Source organism: Ahaetulla prasina, chromosome 12 (assembly GCF_028640845.1).
Source record: "Ahaetulla prasina isolate Xishuangbanna chromosome 12, ASM2864084v1, whole genome shotgun sequence".
Taxonomy (NCBI): Eukaryota; Metazoa; Chordata; class Lepidosauria; order Squamata; family Colubridae; genus Ahaetulla; species Ahaetulla prasina.
The window spans coordinates 23305502-23325197 of record NC_080550.1 but is presented as its reverse complement, the minus strand read 5'-3'; the positions used below and the strand labels follow the sequence as shown (position 1 = coordinate 23325197).

At 43.6% G+C, this 19696-nt stretch overlaps 1 protein-coding gene across 1 annotated transcript in view; it reads left to right on the top strand.

Annotated features, from left to right (window-relative positions):
* NUP93 (nucleoporin 93) overlaps positions 1 to 14498 on the top strand; it is a 127745-nt gene extending 113247 nt beyond the window's left edge. Inside the window, exons 17-22 of the mRNA XM_058155230.1 lie at positions 3200 to 3316; positions 4755 to 4873; positions 7813 to 7930; positions 9832 to 9915; positions 11922 to 12050; positions 14210 to 14498. Of these exons, the coding sequence (XP_058011213.1) occupies positions 3200 to 3316; positions 4755 to 4873; positions 7813 to 7930; positions 9832 to 9915; positions 11922 to 12050; positions 14210 to 14320 (678 nt within the window). The 3' untranslated portion in view covers positions 14321 to 14498. The remainder of the gene's footprint in view (positions 1 to 3199; positions 3317 to 4754; positions 4874 to 7812; positions 7931 to 9831; positions 9916 to 11921; positions 12051 to 14209) is intronic.
* Positions 14499 to 19696: the final 5198 nt, after the last annotated feature.

Here is a 19696-nt window from a genome sequence, read left to right as displayed (position 1 = left end):
AGAGACAGTGGGAATGTCAGGGGTCCAAGTAATACATCCATGACAAACAGAACTCCGAGGCAAGTAGGTTCCTCAAAGAATTGGTTTATTGGACATATCATATTGGCATAAACTGACTCTGAATATTCCCATGGTTTTCACCTAATTAAAAGTAAAACGTTTCCCAAACTGTCAGCCACATGGTCCAATCAAAGTCCCGTCCGGTTGCCAGGCAATGTCTCTCCTCTTCTCCCACCAGCCGCCTGTGGGAATGTCCTTGGTTCCCAGGAGAAAGTATTTTGTTTTGGCTACGCAACCCCTCTATCTCTGTTCCCCCCTCCCTATCTCTCAGCTCCACTGTGGCAGCACGGAAGCCTCAAAATGGCCTCAGTCAGGTCGGCTTCAGGGTTGACAGTGAGATTTGTACTTTCCGACTTGCAAGATTCTGCTGATACAGCTGTACAGTAAAGTAGAAGTAGCCAATCTGTTCAAGTTTCAGGTTTAGTCCAGGGGTCTGCAAACTTGGCTCTTTTAAGACTTGTGGACTTCAACTTCTAGAGTTCCTCAGCCAAAAGAGCTGGCTGAGTTGAAATCCACAAATCTTAAAAGAGCCATGTTTGCAGACCCCGGTCTAGTCTACCTGGGAAGGTTGACACAGGGGGATAAAATTGGCTGTGTTTTTCCTATTTCAGACAGAGGTTCTGGCTAGGATTCAGTAAGCTTTCAGCTGAATCCTATCCAGCTCATCTTACAACATCACAATAGAGCCCAACATTTCCATTGCTAAGTGAGACAGTTGTTTAGTGAGTTTTGCCCTATTTTACGAACCTTTCTTGCCACGGTTGTTAAGTGAATCACCGCATCTGTTAAGTTAGCAACACGGTTGTTAAGCGAATCTGGCTTCCTCCATTGACTTTTGCATGTCAGAAGGTCGCAAAAGGGGGTCACAAAACCCCGGGGATACTTCAACCATCATAAATATGAGCCAATGGTCAAGCGTCTGAATTTTGATCACGTGATCACAAGGGGGTGGTGATGATTGTAAAGTGTGAAAACGATCATGTCACTTTTCTGTAGCGTCGTAACCAGAGGTGGTATTGAGCTGGTTCTGTCTGGATCGCCCGAACAGGTAGTGGAAATTGCGGGTGGCTCTGCCCACCTGCCCCGGCTCTATGATGAGCATTTTTGGCATGTTTTTGAGGCTGTGCGCATGTGCGCACTCACATTTGCGAACCGGTAGAAGGTAAATGAATACCACCCTGGTTGTATTTTTGAATAGTCACTGAACAAGTGGCTGTAAGTCAAGGACTACCTGTAGTTAATTTGAAGGGAAACCCATAAGCTTTCTTGTTTAAGTTCCATGTGCTCATAGGGGCCTGCTAGTGTTCTCCACAGTGGAATTCGCTTGGATATGATATGGCTGCAGATGAGGAGGCCAGGGAAGTGGCTAGGCAAGAACCGAGGGAATTTGGGTTCTTTTGAACCCAAGTCTGTTGTTCAAAAAGAAAAGGTCAAAAGTTGGAATGAGAAAGTAATGGGAGAAGCACTAGGCCATTGACGGTGAACCTTTTCATCCTGAACCGGCAGTAAAAAAAATGCTACCGGTTCTGGCGAACCGGTATTTCCAATGATCAGCTGTGTGACAATCAGCTGTGCGCTGTTCTACTTACCTTTGCAGACTCAGAAAAGGCTTCTTAATCTTCCTTTTTCAGGCTAATTTAACAGATGTTCTCATGTACTTTGTTGGAAACCAGAAATCTCTTTTGTGAGACAAAAACCTTGAGATGTTTTGGCATGTTTTGGCTCACCGTGAATATTAATAACTTGGTACAACTTTTTTGGGAGAGCAATTTGAGCAAAGCCAGCATTCAGATGAATAGGTGAAAATTTGAGAGTTTATCAACTCTGCAGCAGCAAGAAGGAGCAGACATCTTAAGATATATAAAGAGATTCCCCCCCCACCCCCCGCCCTGCAACATGGCAGATACATTTTTCTTCTTTACACCTTTCATAACGGGAAATGCGTTCAAACTTCAGCTGAAGTTAGACTTCTTATGTGAACACTTCGATCAAAAATTGTTTTAATTTAATTTCAATTTTATCTTATTATTTGTGGGACCTAGAGATTGTAAATCAGAGATTCACATCTTTATTATATTTTTATACCTGGTCTGTAATTTTGATTTGATAGGTCATAATCACTGATTTATCATCTCAGCATATCTTAATTAACCGTGCTATAGAGAATTTTCCTATTTGACCAACTGGTTCAGGATTTGGTCACAATTGTGATGGAATGTGTCTACGAAGTGGGGGGGGGGCTGTGTGATGGACTATAGCAGAGGTCTTCAAACTTGGCAGCTTGAAGACTTGTGGACTTCAACTCCCAGAATTCTTGGAGTTGAAGTCCATAAGTCTTAAAGCTACCAAGTTTGAAGACTTCTAGACTATAGCATTGGCCCCCAAACTTTTGGGTTCCAGGGACTTGGGGTGGTCATGGTTTTGTGCACTGCCTCGATTCTGCAAGTCCTCGTGGAGCAGTGCCGGTTCCGAGACTGGGGGTTGAGGACCCCCACGTTCCCAGAAACAGGAAGCACATTCCAAGAAGAGGACCCAGACAAGAGGCAGCAAAGCCTCAGAGACAGAGGAAGAGAATATGAAAGCCACTCCCTAGAATCTCTCAGGTTATATCTGTTTGGGTGAGAGCTGTCAAAGTTTAGTCTGGCAAGATTCTGTCTATATGGCGTAAGCTAATAAATAACTGACTGGATTGTTCTCTATCACTCTTGGGCTGGGCTTGACACTATTTGGTTTTCCAAATAGAACAACTAGACACAAGAACAGTTTTTCCCCAAAGGCCATCACTCTGCTAAACAAATAATTTCCTCAACACTGTCAAACTATTTACTGAATCTGCACTACTATTAATCGTTTCACAGTTCCCATCACCAATCTCTTTCCACTTATGACTGTATGACTGTAACTTTGTTGCTGGCAATCCTTATGATTTATATTGATATATTGACCATCAATTGTGTTGTAAATGTTGTACCTTGATGAAGGTATCTTTTCTTTTATGCACACTGAGAGCATATGCACCAAGACAAATTCCTTGTGTGTCCAATCATACTTGGCCAATAAAAAATTCTATTCTATTCTAAATTCTATTCTATTCAAATATTTTATCTCGTCTTTTTTTTTATTTGGCATTTTTCATCAGCCTGGAGTTATTGACAAGTTCACTAGAGACACCAAACCAATTATTAACAAAGTGGCCTCAGTGGCAGAAAGCAAAGGATTGTTTGAAGAGGCTGCCAAACTTTATGACCTTGCCAAGGTAAGTGGAGTTTCAAGGATACTTTGGATATGTTCATCGCCTTACGTTGTTTGTTAAAATAATAAAAGGCACTTAGACTGATCAAGGAGAGATTCAACCTAGAAATAAGGAGAAATTTTCTGCCAGTGAGAACAATCAACCAATGGAACAAAGTTGCCTCCAGAAGTTGTGGCAGCTTCATCATTGGAGGCTTTTAAGAAGAGACTGGGCTGCCATCTGTCAGAAATGGTGTAGGGTCTCCTGCTTGGGCAGGGGGTTGGACTATGTGACCTCCAGGGTCCCTCCCAACTCTGTTAATCTGTTATATACTGCTTTACAGTGCTCTCTAAGTGGTTTATAAGTGTCAGCATATTGACCCCAACAATCTGGGTCCTCATTTTACCTAAAAGACAGGATACAAGCATAGCTAGTCCTTGACTTACCACGAGAATGGAATCCAACATTTCTGTTGCTAAGTGAAACATTTGTTTTGCCCCGTTTTATGACCTTTCATGCCAGAGTTGTGAAGTGAATCAATGCAATTGTTAAATTAGTAACAGACTTGTCTAAGTGAATCTGGCTTCCCCATTGACTTTCCTTGTCAGAAGGTCGCAAAAGGGGATCACATGACCCCAGGACACTGCGGCCGTCATAAATACGAGTCAATTGCCAAGCATCTGAATTTTGATCACGTGACCATGGAGAGGCTGCAGCGGTCATAAGTGTGAAAACGGTCATAAGTCACTTTTTTTCAGCACCGCTGTAACTTTGAACGCTCGCTAAGTGAACTGTTGTAAGTCAAGGACCACCTCTAAACACCCATCAAGTTGTGATGGAGTTAGCACAGATGGCTAAATTGACTGCTCTGATCAAAGAAAAAAATACAAATACCTTTATTTCTACTTGAAAACCACTTCTAGACTTTGTGCTTTGTGCTTGAGGTGGGTGCTACCGATTAGATAGATTTGTTGTTAAAGGAATGTCTAGTTTAAACTATTATGTAAGAGTAAAAAAGTTGAGGTTTGAGGTTAATGCCTTATTCTACTGCACCCCAGGGAGTCGAAAATCTTTTCTTTCTTTCCCCCCCTCTTCTTCCCCTCACTGTTCTCTTCCCTTTTTCCTTCCCAATTTTTCATGTTGTTTACTTCTGTATTTTCTTTGTGGGCTGCTTCATAAACTAATAAAAATTGTTAAAAAAAAAAAGAAGTAGTAAAAAGTTGTGAAACCTTCCAGAAGGTTTAATGGCAGAAGATCTGCTTTTAATTTGTTGCAGATAGAAAGCACGAGGCTTCTCCTTAAGCTTATCACTGATTTTGCTCGCTGCCGCCAATCTCGGTTGACCAGGAGAGTTCCTGGGCTCTGCCCCTGAGCCCTCCCTTCTCCCACTTCCTCCCCATGGATTTCTTTTCAAAAAGGCCTCCTGACTCGGTCCTCCTTTCTCTCTTTGTGTCTCCCTCAGAACCCGGACAAAGTCCTTGAACTGATGAACAAGTTGCTAAGCCCCGTCGTGTCTCAGGTCAGCGCTCCCCAATCCAACAAGGAAAGGCTGAAGAACATGGCTCATGCCATTGCTGAGAGGTAAGAGACTGGCCTGGGGCAGGGGGGCTTGAGAATTCCTGCTCATGCCAGATCAGCCAGGTTTCCTCTGACCTTGTCCACAGAAGCCTGGTAGAAGCCTTGGATTATGCAGTCAGCGGTCACGCACAGAGTTAAAATAGCATACAGGAGTGGCCAAAATTGTGGAAACCTTTTGGGAAAAGTATATTTTTGAGGTTTAATGGCTAATAACACCACTTTTTTCTGGAGTTTCAACATAATCCTATTCCACTGCTGGAATGGCCTGGGAATAGCCCAGACCTTAACCCAACTGAAAATCTATGGAGCCAACTAAAGAAACTTGTTAGTCAGAAGCGACCCAGCAATAAAACCCAGTTAATAGAAGCAATCCTTCAATCTTGGTTTCACATGATAACAACTGCAGAAATAAAAGACTTGGTTCACTCCATGGGAAGATGTTGTAAGGCCTTAATTCATGCTAAAAATTACCCAACCAAGTGTTAACTGACATGATGATAATTTTTGTATATCTTGTTTTTTCTATGGTGATAATTTCTGTATACCTAATTTTTTCTACGTGTTTCACTTTTCTTCTTTGTACCATAACTGCTATTCTAATAGTAAATCCTTCATAAAAGTTATTGTTATGGTTCAAAGTTGAAAAGTTATTATTCCATTCTTGATTAAATTATCTTTCCATCGATATGTAATTTTATGGTACTATTCCCGAAAAAAGTGGTTTGTAGCTAGTTGTAGAAAATGCCCTTTTCCCAAAAGTTTTCCAAAATTTTGGCCACTACTGTATATACTGCTGCTTTATAGGGATGGGACTAATAAGGCTATCGTATCTGGCTTGTAGGCCATACAGGTAGTCCTCGACACAGTTACGACCACAAATTGAGTCCAACATTTCTGTTGTTAAGTGAGATATTCGTTATGTGACTTTTGTGCCACATTATGACCTTTCTTGCCACCGTTGTTAAGTGAATCACTGCTGTTGATAAGTTAGTGACATGGACGTTAAGTGGGTCTGGCTTCCCCATGGGCTTTGTTCATGAAAAGGTCGCAAAAAAGGGATCATGTGACCCACCCAGCACACTGCAACCGTCGTAAGTATGTGTTGTGTCTCGTCCAAGCTCACCTCAGCCGGGGTCTTCTTATCTGCTTCCGAACACGGAAGAAGAAATCCCTCCAGCCCCCAGCCCTGGCTCCATGCCCAGACAGGCTGAAGAAGAAGAAATCCCTCCAGCCCCCAGCTCTGGCTCCATGCCCAGACAGGCTGAAGAAGAAGAAATCCCTCCAGCCCCCAGCTCTGGCTCCATGCCCAGACAGGCTGAAGAAGAAGAAATCCCTCCAGCCCCCAGCTCTGGCTCCATGCCCAGACAGGCTGAAGAAGAAATCCTCCAGCCCCAGCCCTGGCTCCATGCCCAGACAGGCTGAAGAAGAAGAAATCCTCCAGCCCCCAGCTCTGGCTCCATGCCCAGACAGGCTGAAGAAGAAGAAATCCCTCCAGCCCCCAGCTCTGGCTCCATGCCCAGACAGGCTGAAGAAGAAGAAATACCTCCAGCCCCCAGCTCTGGCTCCATGCCCAGACAGGCTGAACAAGAAGAAATCCCTCCAGCCCCCAGCCCTGGCTCCATGCCCAGACAGGCTGAAGAAGAAGAAATCCCTCCAGCCCCCAGCTCTGGCTCCATGCCCAGACAGGCTGAGGAGGGGGCATCTCCCGGCCCCAGCCCTGGCTCCATGCCCAGACAGGCTGAGGAGGAAGAAGTACCTCCAGCCCCCAGCTCTGGCTCCATGCCCAGGCAAACGGAGCAACTAGACCCCTCCCCCTCCCCCACAGCATGTGAGCCTGAGGAAGGTCAATTACCAACAGCTGCAGACTAGAGTGACCCTCGCTTCAGAAGAATTGATAGGCGGCGGTGACAGAAGGAAGGGAGGGGCAGGCCTGGATAAGTGCTGAGTCATGGAGCCACACCCCATGGCCTATATAAAGGATCTGCTTTCTGGCAGTCTCTGAGTCAGGCAAAGTCTAAACATATCTTGCTGAAGTCACTTTCTGGTCTCCTGCCTGCCTTGAGAACTTTGCTAGGACTTTGGCAGAGCTGCAGAGGCACGCCTGATTCGGATTTCCCTGACCCGGCCGTCAGCGGAGGAGTGGGACACGACAGTATGAACCAAGTTGCCAACCATTTGAATTTTGATCATGTGATCATGGGGATGCTGCAAAGGTCATAACTGGGAAAAACAGTCATAAGTTACTTGATTTAGTGCTGGTGTAAGTTTGAACAGTCACTAAATGAACTGTTGTAAGTCAAGGACTACCTGTACAGAGAATCGCTGGAAGCAACAAAAGGTTGTGAGTTTCCCCTTGTCCTTGCCGGCATCCAGTGGTCATCTGATGGACCAGTCCTTCCATTGGGACAAAAGGAGGACATAAAAATAATTGGTATTTGGGAAAGAGATTGAATCTGCATACAGGTACTCCTTGACTTACAACCATTTGTTTAGCGTTCAAGGTTACAACTGGACAGAACAAAGTGGCTTATGACAGTTTTCCACACTTAACGACTGTTGCACCATCTCTGTGGTCACGTGATAAAAATTAGGACGCTTGGCAACTGACTCACATTTGCGACGGTTCGCAGCACCCTGGGGTCACGTGATGCCCTTTTGCGACCTTCCAACAAGCAAAGTCAGTGAGGAATTCAGAATTCCTTAGCCGCCGTGTTACCAACTTAACAATTGCAGCGGTTCCCTTAACAACGGTGGCAAGAAAGGTTGCAAAATGGGGCAAACCCTCCGTTTGACAAATGCCTGGTTTAGCAACGTAAATGTTGGGTTCCCTGGTTGTTGTAAGTCGAGGACTCCGCATAAATGGCAGGATACGAATAAATAAACGGCAAGTTGTGAAACCTTCCCAAAGTTTTAATGTCACATCCGCTTTCCATTTGTTGCAGATATAAAGCCCAAGGAATAAGTACCAAGAAGCCGGTTGACTCAACGTTCTACCTTCTGTTAGACCTGATCACGTTTTTTGACGAGTATCACGCTGGCCATATTGATAGGGCCTTTGACGTAAGCTTCCTCACCTTGTTTCCCCTGAAACTGTACAACTTTAGCTGATTTTGAGTCTTAACACCTTACCTCTAAATAGAGACAACTGAATTTTGCACTGGAAAAAATGGGCTGTTTGCTAACCGTTCTTGTTTTGGTCTCAGCGGAACCCATGGAAATGGACTGAATAACGTTAAAATGGCATTAACAGACACTGGACAGGTTTTGCCTAGTTATTTCTCAGTTTTCAAACTAAGCTACAGGTTGGAGAGGGGGAGTGTTATACAGTATCCGGAATCAGGTGAATGTAGTGCTCAGGAAAAATAATTTTTAAAAAATTGCAGAGCATTCAGCGAGCAAAACCAAAACCAAAAAACAAGGAGACCACAGCAAAGTTTTAAGTTACAATATTCCATATATTTAAGCCTGACATGAAATTGTCATAACATTATGGTGACTCTACTAGCCATCTCTATCTCTATCATTTCTATCTCCATCTCCATCACTACCTTTGCCTGCCTGCCTGCATATCTTATCTATCTTATCTATCTATCTATCTATCTATCTATCTATCTATCTATCTATCTATCTATCTATCTATCTATCTATCTTCTATCTATCTATCTATCTATCTATCTATCTATCTATCTATCTATCTATCTATTTATCATCTATCCATCCATCCATCTGTATGTGTAATGCTTGTGATAGCCTCTTTCCTACTCAGCACACAACAGTAGTTAGGTTTGCAATATGGGGGCTCTTCCCCCCCAACAATGCTACATTACACAAAGATTTTGTACATTCCCATTGGTATGATTTGGGGAGGAGCGGGGTACAGAGGCCACAGGGAAGGGGCTTGACTATTGCCCCATTCCTGCTCTGAACCAAGAGCCAGCTTAGAGCTCAGAGAGCAACGGCTCCTTTGCAGTCTGGTGAGACGTGTTTACAGCAAATTTTCCCATTTCTGATTCCTGCTGATTCCAGTTGTAGTCAAAACCGACAGGCTCAGGTCACATCATCCTGCGAGGCCAATGCTAGCAACAATAAACTGGAGAAGTAGCAGGTGGATCTAAGAAAGCTCCTGGGGCAACGACCCTTGTTTTAAATTCTAGGTCTGTAGTTACTGAATAGAAATCTGTAGAGATTCTCAGTCATCCAGGTTATGGTTGTCTCAAAGGGTTATAAATAATATTCTGCAAGGATTATAAATCTTTCCATTCCCCACTGTCCTGTCAGAGCTGAAGAAGCTTCTTGGATGAGAAGCGAAAGGTCTTCAAAAAGAAAAAAACAAGGAAGTCCAGTTGCCTCCTGAAAAAGCACCTTTGGGTCAACCATGACCTGGATGACTGACAATCTCTACAGACTTTTAGCCATACAATTGGGGATGAACACCCTTGGAATGGTGTGGGAATAGGAATGGATTTCCAGAGGAAAAATTGCAGACTACAGGAACCAGGAGCACCACTCAGGTGACCCTGAGGACACAGATAAACCTCCAGGTGGCCTCAACAACCCTCTAAAAGGATGCAAATGACCAGCTGTCTGCAGGGAATATAAATCCTTCCATTCCTTCCATCATTCAGTTAGAGCTGAAGAAGCTTCTTGGATGAGAAGCAAAACATCTTCAAAAGAAAAAAAAACAAGAAAGTCCAGTTGCCTCCTGAAAAAAAGTACCTTTGGGATTACTGAATAGAACGTTCAGTTGTTTATAAAATGTTTATAAAATTCTGTTTATAAAATGTTTTATCCTGTTGCTTTTATTGGTTGTAAGGCGCCTGGAGGTAACTTTAGGCCAGATGGGCAGCCTAGAATTTAAAATAAATAAATGGAGGTGAACGGAGAAGCAGCTGTTATACCAGCAGTGTATCGTTCTTTCTGTGTGTATTGATCGTACCTTATCTATGCATCTTTCGCTGCAGATCATTGAACAGCTGAAATTAGTCCCACTGAGTCAGGAGTATGTGGAAGAGCGAGTCGCAGCCTTCAGGCATTTCAGTGATGAAGTAAGCAAGTAGAGCTTTCCGTCCCTTCCTCTTCTCTGTCTGATTCAGGCATAACATTGGGGTTCTTGGACTGCGGAAATGATGACCGCGTACGACAGGGACGCGGTAGCTCAGTGGCTAAGACGCTGAGTTTGTCGACTGAAAGGTCAGCAGTTCAGTGGTTCGAATCCCTAGTACCGCGTAATGAGGTGAGCTCCTGTTACTTGTCCCAGCTCCTGCTAACCTAGCAGTTTAAAAGCACGTAAAAAATGCAAGTAGAAAAATAGGGACTCCCTTTGATGGGAAGGTAACAGCGTTCCGTGCGCCGTTGGTGTTTAGCCATGCTGGCCACATGATCACAGAGATGTCTTCAAATAGTGCTGGCTCTTCGGCTTTGAACTGAACTGAGATGAGCACCGCCCCCTAGAGTCGGGAATGACTAGCACATATGTGCGAGGAGAACCTTTAACTTTACCTTACTACTGTAAAAAGAAAAAAGACTTTGAATCTGAAACACCGCCAGGCTCAAATCTGTTGTTCTGATCATTCCAGCAATGTCCCATTGCAATCTCCAGAAATACTCTAGTTGGAAAATAATTCAGGATAGGCAATTTTAGAGATTTTAAATATCAATCAATCAATCAATTAACGTCTGCATGACAACACTTCTGTTCAGATCGGAAGAGCAGTTTCTGAGGAGCATTTTGAACTAAAAAAAAACAACCAAAAAAACAACAACCAAAAAACATTTTGAGTTTTGAGCTTCCACTCTGCCGTTCTCAGGGTCATGCAGTTCACTACTGTCATATTGCTGTGATGGCGAATCTATGGCACGCGTGTCCAAGGTGGCATGCAGAACCATCTTTTCAGGCATGCGAGCTGTCGCCCAACTCACCTGCAGCTGCGCATGCGTGCATGCCCCAGCTGGTGTTCAGGCCTCCAGTGCACATGTGCGCAATGCCCAAAGACCCAGCTGGTCTTTGGAGCTCTCCTGTGCATGCGTTTGCGCATGTGCGCATAAGTACCTGCGCCCAGCGCGCACATGCACAGATGCCATTCGTGCACGTGTGTTTGCAAAAGCCCTGCACATGCGCAGATGGTGCAATTGCGCTCACTGCATGGGGGGGAGCCATGTGAAAGCTGTGGACATGCGCAGATGGTGTGGTTGCAAGTGCAGCACACCGGGGCGCGCGCGAAAACCATGCACATGGGCAGATGGTGTGGTTGCACATGCAGTGTCTGGGGGAGGAGCCACAAGTGAGTGAGGCACGTGGTGAGTAAAAGCTTTGCCACCACTGTCATATTGGCTACAAAGGGAAGTTTGGGACAAGAAAGCTATTTAGGGGTAAAACCAGTGGTGGGATTCAGCCAGTTCACACCACTTTGCAAGAACCGATTGTTAACTTTCTGAGCAGTTTGGCAAATTGGTTGTTAGAAGAAATTATTAGGGAAGAGAACCGGTTGTTAAATTACTTTACCACTGGGTAAAACTGTGAACTAAAATATTTGGGGTGTGTGGGGGGGTCACCAATCAACCTCTCAAACTTTTAGAAGGCTGCAGAGGTAATAGTAAGGTGGAGATCTCATTTCATCTTGAGGGCAATTTGTTTAAATTTTTCATCTTTTTTTTCTCTTCCACTTTTTTTTTGGGAAAAGTGAATGAATGCATACTGCTTCTATTCCCATTCTTAAAGCCCTGTAACAGACTAAAATTGGCCCAGAAAATGGAAACACTTCGCCTTTGGGAGAACTGGGGAGAAAGGAGGTAGGAGGCCGGAACTGGCATGATCTCAGGGTTCAGCAGGCCATCTGAGGCCCACAGGTTGACCTCCTGCCATCAACTATAACTCAGAACCTCCCACACATGAATCCCCTCCATTCCTGAAGTAGTTGCCACCAAAGAGAACAATTTGAAGTCCACCTCAAAAATCTCTCTACTCAATCAATATGGTCTTCATCTCTCTCTCTCTCTCTCTTTCTTTTTCTTTCATTCTGCTTGTCTTTCCTTCCCCTCTTACTTTCCTTAGATCAGGCACAATTTGTCAGAGGTCCTCCTTGCCACGATGAATATCTTGTTTACCCAGTATAAGAGGTTGAAATGTGCCAGCCCAGCCACACCTGCTAGGCCGACCCGGGTCATTGAGGACCGAGATTCGGTAAGTTTTTTTTCCTTAGTAGACAAGGTCATCTTTTCAGCCCAGCAGTGACCATCTTCACAGTTGTGGTTATAAAAATCTACTTTTCACTGCTGTACAAAGCTGACCTTTGCAATTACTTGATTAGAGAAACTTCTTCCGGTGAGGAGAATGAGGTCAAGAAATATTTGCCCAAGGCTATCCTAGAAATTAATAGCTAGCAAGAAATTTGGAGTCCAATGACTAGATCAGTGATGGCGAACCTTTTCGGCATCAACCGCCGAAAAAGGAGCGCATAAGCGCACGTCTGGGCCACAACCTGGAAGAGGAGCTGCCCAGGGTGCATGCGCGCGCCCAAAAATGAACTTTCAGTTTCAGCTACTGAACTTCCGGTTTCAGCCAGCTACTCTTCTGGGTTTCTGGTGTGCATGCGCATGTGGCGATCAGCTGGCCAGCTGCATGCTCACGCAGGAAAACGGAAGACCAGCTAGAAGATCTTCTTGTTTCCGGCATTGTTACATGCAAAAAGGCCAGCTGATCATTGTGCACGCATGTGCATCAGAAACCCGGAAGAGGAACGGGTGGCACTACGTGTGCCAAGCAACATGGCTCCGTGTGCCACTTTGGGCACGCGTGCCATAGGTTCGCCATCATGGGACTAAATGATCACTATCATCTTTCTGTGGATAAAATTTTCTCCACAAGAGAGGCATGCTTTGAATATTTCTTGCATTTTAATGCATGCGTACACACGCAGACAAACAGGCACTAACCCAAAGGTGGTTTTTCAAGAAGCAACTGGGCTTCCTTTATTTTTTTCTTAAAGAAAATTTTGCTTCTCATCCAAGAAGCTTCTTCAGTCAGAACCGAACAAGGTTCAAACAAATCCATTGACATGTTCATTTGGCACCTACCTGGCCTTACTTCTGGTGGACATTAAATACATATAGGTCAGGTGTGAAAGACCAGGTCCACATGTGAAGGTCCAGTTAAACATTGCTACTCATGCCTATGCACCAAAATATTCTCAGCTAACAGTTAGCACCTGCTTGGAGTTAGATATGAGTCAGTGGAATTCAAGGGAAGTTGGAATTAGTTCACTTGTGGCTACATTGGGATTCTAGGCTGATTCCTCTTTTAGCTCCACCGCAGGTTCTGCCATTCTTTCTCCTACAACAGGGCTGTCAAACTCACAGCCTAAGGGCCGAATGCGTCACGCGCTGGCCACGCCCATGCCCGGTTTAGCGGAGGGGGAAAAATTTGTGATATGTCACATGACGCTGCCGTGACAAACCCTGTCCTATAAGATGAGATTTTTGTTCCTTTCTAATGAGCCTGTCCCAAGCTATCTTTCTCTCTCTCGACTTGCTTGGAGTTAGAGGAGGGTCAATGGAATTCAAGGGAAGTCGGACTTAGCTCACTGGTGGCTACGTAGGGATTCTAGGCTGATCCCTCTTTAAACTCCACCCCAGGTTCTTTCTCCTACAAGATGAGATTTTAGTTCCTTTCTAATTAGCCTATCCCAAGCTATAGTAGTGGCCAAAATTGTGGAAACCTTTTGGGAAAAGTCTATTTTCTAAAACTAGCTAATAACAGCACTTTTTTTTTTACAGTAGTACCATAAAATTATATATATATGGAAATATAATTTAATCAAGAATGTAATGCCATAACTTTTATGAAGGATTTGATATTCGAATAGTAGTTATGGTATAAAGAAGAAAAGTGAAACACTTAGAAAAAAACGAGGTACACAAAAAAGATCACCATGTCAGTTAATACTTTGCTGGGTAATGTTTAGCATGAATTACAACGTCTTCTCATGGAGTGAACCAAGTCTTTTAGTTCTGCAGCTGTTATCATGTGAAACCAAGATTGAAGGATTGCTTCTATTAACTGGGTTTTATTGCTGGGTCGCTTTGACTAACAAGTTTCTTTAGTCGGCTCCATAGATTTTCAATTGGGTTAAGGTCTGGGCTATTCCCAGGCCATTCTAGCAGTGGAATAGGATTATCTTGAAACTCCACCCCCCCCCCAAAAAAAAGAAAAGAAATGGTGTTATTAGCCATCAAACTTCAAAAATACATTTTTCCCAAAAGGTTTCCACAATTTTGGCCAGTAGTGTATCTTTCTCTCTCCAGACCTGGCTAATTTTTTCTTCTTCTTTTGATGCTCCTTAGCAACTCCGATCTCAGGCTCGGGCACTCATCACCTTCGCTGGGATGATCCCCTACAGAACATCAGGGGACACCAACGCTCGTCTAGTACAGATGGAGGTTCTCATGAACTAGCTGGGCGGGGAAGCCAGCTGGTGGTGATGGTCATTCTTTTTGTGTGCACATTGAAAGGGTGATGGTTATGGGCCTCCGGTTTTAATTTTTGCTCGTTTTCTTTTCCTTTCTTTTCTTTTTTTTTTGTATGCCTTTTTTGTCAACCGCAATAAATTTCTTTGGATTTACATATTTTGTTTTATTGATACCTTGTTTTACTTTACACGTTTTTCTTATGTTCTCTCATTTACTTGTTTCACTTTTCAAACTCTTTTCTTCTTTTGGAGGAAAATGGGCAAGGTCTTTTAAGTTATGACCAGAGGAAGCATGTACTATGTCCTTATCTTATTTCCTGGAAGATTAATAGCCCTCCTGCTCCTCGTGACTGTTTCGCCCCCTTTCCAGGTCATTGACAGCTGATTCTTGTGTGTCAAATTCAACCCAATGTAATGTACATAATGGTTGAGTTGGCCCAATCCTCTGGACCAGAGGTCTCCAACCTTGGCAACTTTAAGCCTGGAGAACTTCAACTCCCAGAATCCCTCAGCCAGCTTTGGATTCTGGGAGTTGAAGTCCTCCAGGCTTAAAGTTGCCAAGGTTGGAGACCCCTACTCTGGACTACATGGAAATGCGTAATTTATGGATTAATGTGTGGTGGAAATTCAACAACTGCCTTAGCATATTTGGGGGGAACCAGACTCTTAAATTTTTGGTCATTTTTCTTTTCCCTGAATGGCTCAAAGCCCTCTGGATAAGAGTGACATTGTGAAGAAGATAGAATTTTCAATCTGGTTTTTTGGGAGTATAATTTCCATTATGTTTACGTCCTTTAAAAAAAAATACGAAGGAAAATTATGCTAGATTTATTCATGGTTGGTTGTTGAATTTCAGTATGATCCTCGGGGTGGGGAGACTTGTGACATATCAGTATGCTTGAAAACAAATTGGCCAGGCTTGCTCATAGTGGGTGACAACATAATTCATAATAATAACAATAAATGTCAGCTTCTGTCCAGTGAAACACTTTTCCAATCAGGTTGGGAGAAAAGCATGCAGAACTGGAATTAAATATTTAACTGGTATAACCGTTACTAAGTTAAAAATGCTATTTGATTAGTTAACAGTAAATAATGGGAATTAAATACTACTACACATTTGGGATAATTGGAGAATAAAGTTAGTTTCTAGTGCCTCCTTGCTTGTTTAAGAGATTTGTGACTTAGACCAGGGGTCTCCAACGTTGGCAACTTTAAGGCTTGTGGACTTCAACTCCCAGAATCCCTCAGCCAGCTTACATCTGGGAATAATTAATATGACAAGAAAAGGAAAGTGATACTCATCTGAGTATCACTTTCCTTTTCTTGTCATATTAATTATTCCCAGATGTAAGCTCTATACAACAATATAGAGATGTGGTTCTTAGAATGAAAGATTATTTCTAAAGGAACTCTAATTGTGAGTGAATTTTCATGGGGCAGGAAGAAATAATTCGCCAATAAATATATGCATGAAAAAAAAGGGGGGGGCAATTGCACAGCCAAGAACTGACTTTTGGGGGCCCTTCCATGGATTCCCCCCTACACTTATTTTATCCTGTTGTCCCCCAACTGCGTGGAAACTCAATTTAAGAGAATTTCCAGCTGGTCTGTCCAATTCTTTTGGAGATCATTAGCCGGGGAAGGTGTATTGAAGCATTTATGTTGCATCAAGAGAAAGAAGAAAAGGAAATGTTCAAGTTCACCTCCTCCTCTCTGGAAATTTAAGTTTAGGAGTATTTATTTCGATTATTCACTACTAATTGGGTAAAAGTGAGCTATGTGTGCAAATGAGATCTTCCAGTTGATGGTCCTTCTGATAGTTATGTTTATCTGTTCTCTTTCTGCTGTTTTCCCAAGATTGATTGGGGTAGAGGTCCTCTAGTCCAGGGGTCTCCAACTTTGGCAACTTTAAGCCTGGTGGACTTCAACTCCCAGAATCCCCCAGCCAGCAAAGCTGGCTGGGGAATTCTGGGAGTTGAAGTCCACCAGGCTTAAAGTTGCCAAGGTTGGAGACCCCTGCTCTAGTCCAGCCCCAGGATCCAGAGAGGAATCTAGCTTTGTGTAGGGAGATTGTGCAGCTAATAAATAAAACCATCCTAGGGAAATGCTAGACTGTGGGGTGGACGGGTGGGTTCCTTTTTTTAATGTGATTTATCCTGGAACAAAATCAGTTCTTCAAAGCCGGATGAGAAGCCAGAAGCCTCCAGGCTGACGTCCTGGTATCGTTGCGGCAGCTGGTGTTGTGAATCAGGCCGACAAAAAGTGCGTCTTACTATCCGGCTATTTCACTACACCAGGGTCGCATCATACCACTTGCACAAACCACCATCGACGTGTCGACGATTTGCTCCAAAGTCAACCTCCGAGTCCCGGAAGCGGAACGGCCTTTACTTCCCTGCTCCTTCTGAATCTGAAGATGTCGAAGGCATTTAGATCAGTCCGGATTTTTGCTGAATGGACAGGCAACGACCTCAAGAAAGCTCCATTGCTTCTTCATCTTTCATTCAGAAGAATACCTCCCAAACGAGAGGATCTCTTAACTTAGAATAAATTTCACAGAAATGATTGTTTTGCACATTTTAGATCAGGGGTCTCCAACCTTAGCAACTTTAAGACTTGTGGCCTCCAACTTAAGTCCACAAGTCTTAGAGTTGACAAGGTTGGAGACCCCTGTCTTAGATAATTGGGGTTGGGAACCGGTGAGAAAGAAAATGGAGGGGTTCTGTTGGCTTTTTTCATGTATTTGTTTATTTATTAAATTTATTTGCCGCCCTGGTCTTAATGAAACACTTTAAGGCTGTAAAATATAAAAATCCTAACAGGTAAATTATCTCTAAAACAATAAAAGTATAAATCCCAATCAAGATAAAATTACATTAAAAGGATTGTTGAAGATCCACTATAAAAATGCACAATTGGTTTATGGAATGTGAGCTATTTGGTGGTGGAGTTTTGACACAAAGCTACGTGGGTTTTGTTGTTGTTGTTTTTTCCTGAAAAACTCAACACTTTTTTTGTGGTAGGTCATGTTGTTTTGAAGTGTATGACGGTGGCTTGGAAACCAGCAGGAAAAATGGAAAGGGGGATATTTCATGTTGCTGTAATTGCAAATAAATGTGTAGAAAATAAAAGCTACAAAACTAAAAGGATATTCATGCTCTACCATATATGCGTTTTCTAAAAAAGGTGCTATGTTGGAATATATCTTTTAACTGAAGTATTTTAACTAAAGCTGCATCCCTAAAGCAGAGGTTGTCTTCAAAATGTTTGCCTAACATCCGCTCCTTGGAAAGTGAAGCAACACCTTCTTTACACAAACAATTGATCAGTGATCATTCTAGCCAGCATTACTCACATTTCTGCTTGTAGGTTCCCCAAACTCATTTCTCTCCATTTCTCTACTGGTCCTACTACTCCAGGGCAGCAAAACTCCTAACAGATTAACAAAACTCTATGCATACTTTTTTTTGAGGTACCCCAACGTCAGGGACAACTGCATTTCATGAGTGCTGCAGAAGTTCTCCTACGTGTTCTGGCAAGGTTTCAGCGCTTCCAAGGTCCAGAAGTTGGCATTGCCTTGTTCTGTTTATAATCTGTGGGTCTGGATTCTCTAGGGCCGTGATGGTGAACCCATGGCATGCATGCCGGAAGGGGCACACACAGCCATCTCTCCGGGCACGCGAGCTGTCACCCATTGCTCTTCCGGGTTCACGTGCTCCGGCCAGATGCTTTTCCTATGCGCACATGCGCACCAGCCATCTGGTCTTCCGGTTTCTGGCATGCATGCGCGTACGAAGACCAGCTGGCCAGTGTGCATGCGTACACCAGAAACCAGAAGATCATCTTCCCAGTGCGTGCGTGCGCACTGGGTGGCTGCTCTTCCGGTTTCCAGCATATACGTGCATGCGCGCTCCCATTTGGACAGTCAGTGCTGAAAAGGTTCGCCAACACTGCTCTAGGGTGATCGGAGGCTTCTTGGGAAGGGTCTACTGAATGGTGGTTGGATGTGTTCTGTTCTGATTGGTCGGCCTCATCATCTGAAATTATTTCTAGTTCTATTGTTGTGGTGGAATGTAATCTGGATTCCCAGGAGGGAGGGGCTGCATTCCAGAGAACCAAGAGATAGCGAAGTTTAGATAGTTTGGTTGGGAGGAAGAGAGTTAAGGTAACTCCTCCCTTATAGGTTCTCCGAAAATACCTTTAATGATGTAAGTATTTGCTTTAGTTTGGCCAGGCTTCTGTCTATAAGATGAGGAACAATAAAGAGAACTGTTTAGAAGTAACTGTGTGTCTTTCTTGGTTTTGGGAGTCTGACAATTATTCCGTAGGTAGCTATTTTATTTTATTTGAGTGCTAGATTACAGGAATTATTTGGCTGTTCTGCTTCTTGCTTGATCAGTTATTTTTGTATTATCTTAGTCAAATGTAGGGTTTATCTTGAGGGCATGGCTGACGGATATTTTTGTTCTGTATTGCATTTATGAGTTCCTTTATATTTTTTTGTAGTAATTGGTGAATAATATAGGGTGGGCAAACCATGGCTTACATTCAGCCTTTAGTTGCAAGGGTGAAATGCTCCCGAACCGGTAGTTAAAAATGCTACTAGTTCGGGTGAACTGGTATTTCTGACAATCAGCTGGGCGACGATCAGCTCTGACACGTGATTTATATTAGCTAGAATAGTTGGATTTCCTGCTTTCTAGCTAATCTAATTTGCCATGGCACAGGATATTCCCCCCACCCCCCTTGCTGTTCTACCCCCCATGGGAGGAAAAACCAGGAATGGGGGTGGAGATACAGGAACTAAGCACCCCAGGGAAGGAGAGAGGAGGGTGGTTGATTACATGCCATCAAGTAATTGTCCACTCTTAGCAACCACATTGGTAGATTTTCTCTGTGGTGATCTGTTTCTAATTTGGTCCTTTGGGTCTTCCAGTGATGCCTTCCACACCTCTAACTGAGTCCATCTACCTTGCTGTTGGTTGTCTTGTCTTTCCTTCCACCTTTCCCAACATTAGAGTTTCTCCAGAGGTGGAATTCAATTTTTTTTACTACTGGTTCAGTGGTCACCATAGGTTGGTGGGCGCGGCAGGGGAAGGACACTGCGAAATCTCCATTCCCACCCCACTCGGGGGCCAGCCAGAGGTGGTATTTGCCGGTTCTCTGAACTACTCAAAATTTCCGCTACTGGTTCTCCAAAATTTGCTGAATTGCACCTTGGCTTTCTCCAAAAAGCTTGGTCTTCGCAGATAGTATGTCCAAAGTAGGATAATTTGATCCTGGCCATTTGAGTCTTGAGTGAAAGCTCTGAGTTCATTTGCTTAATGATGTTCCAAAGGTCCTTTTTAAAAATTCAACC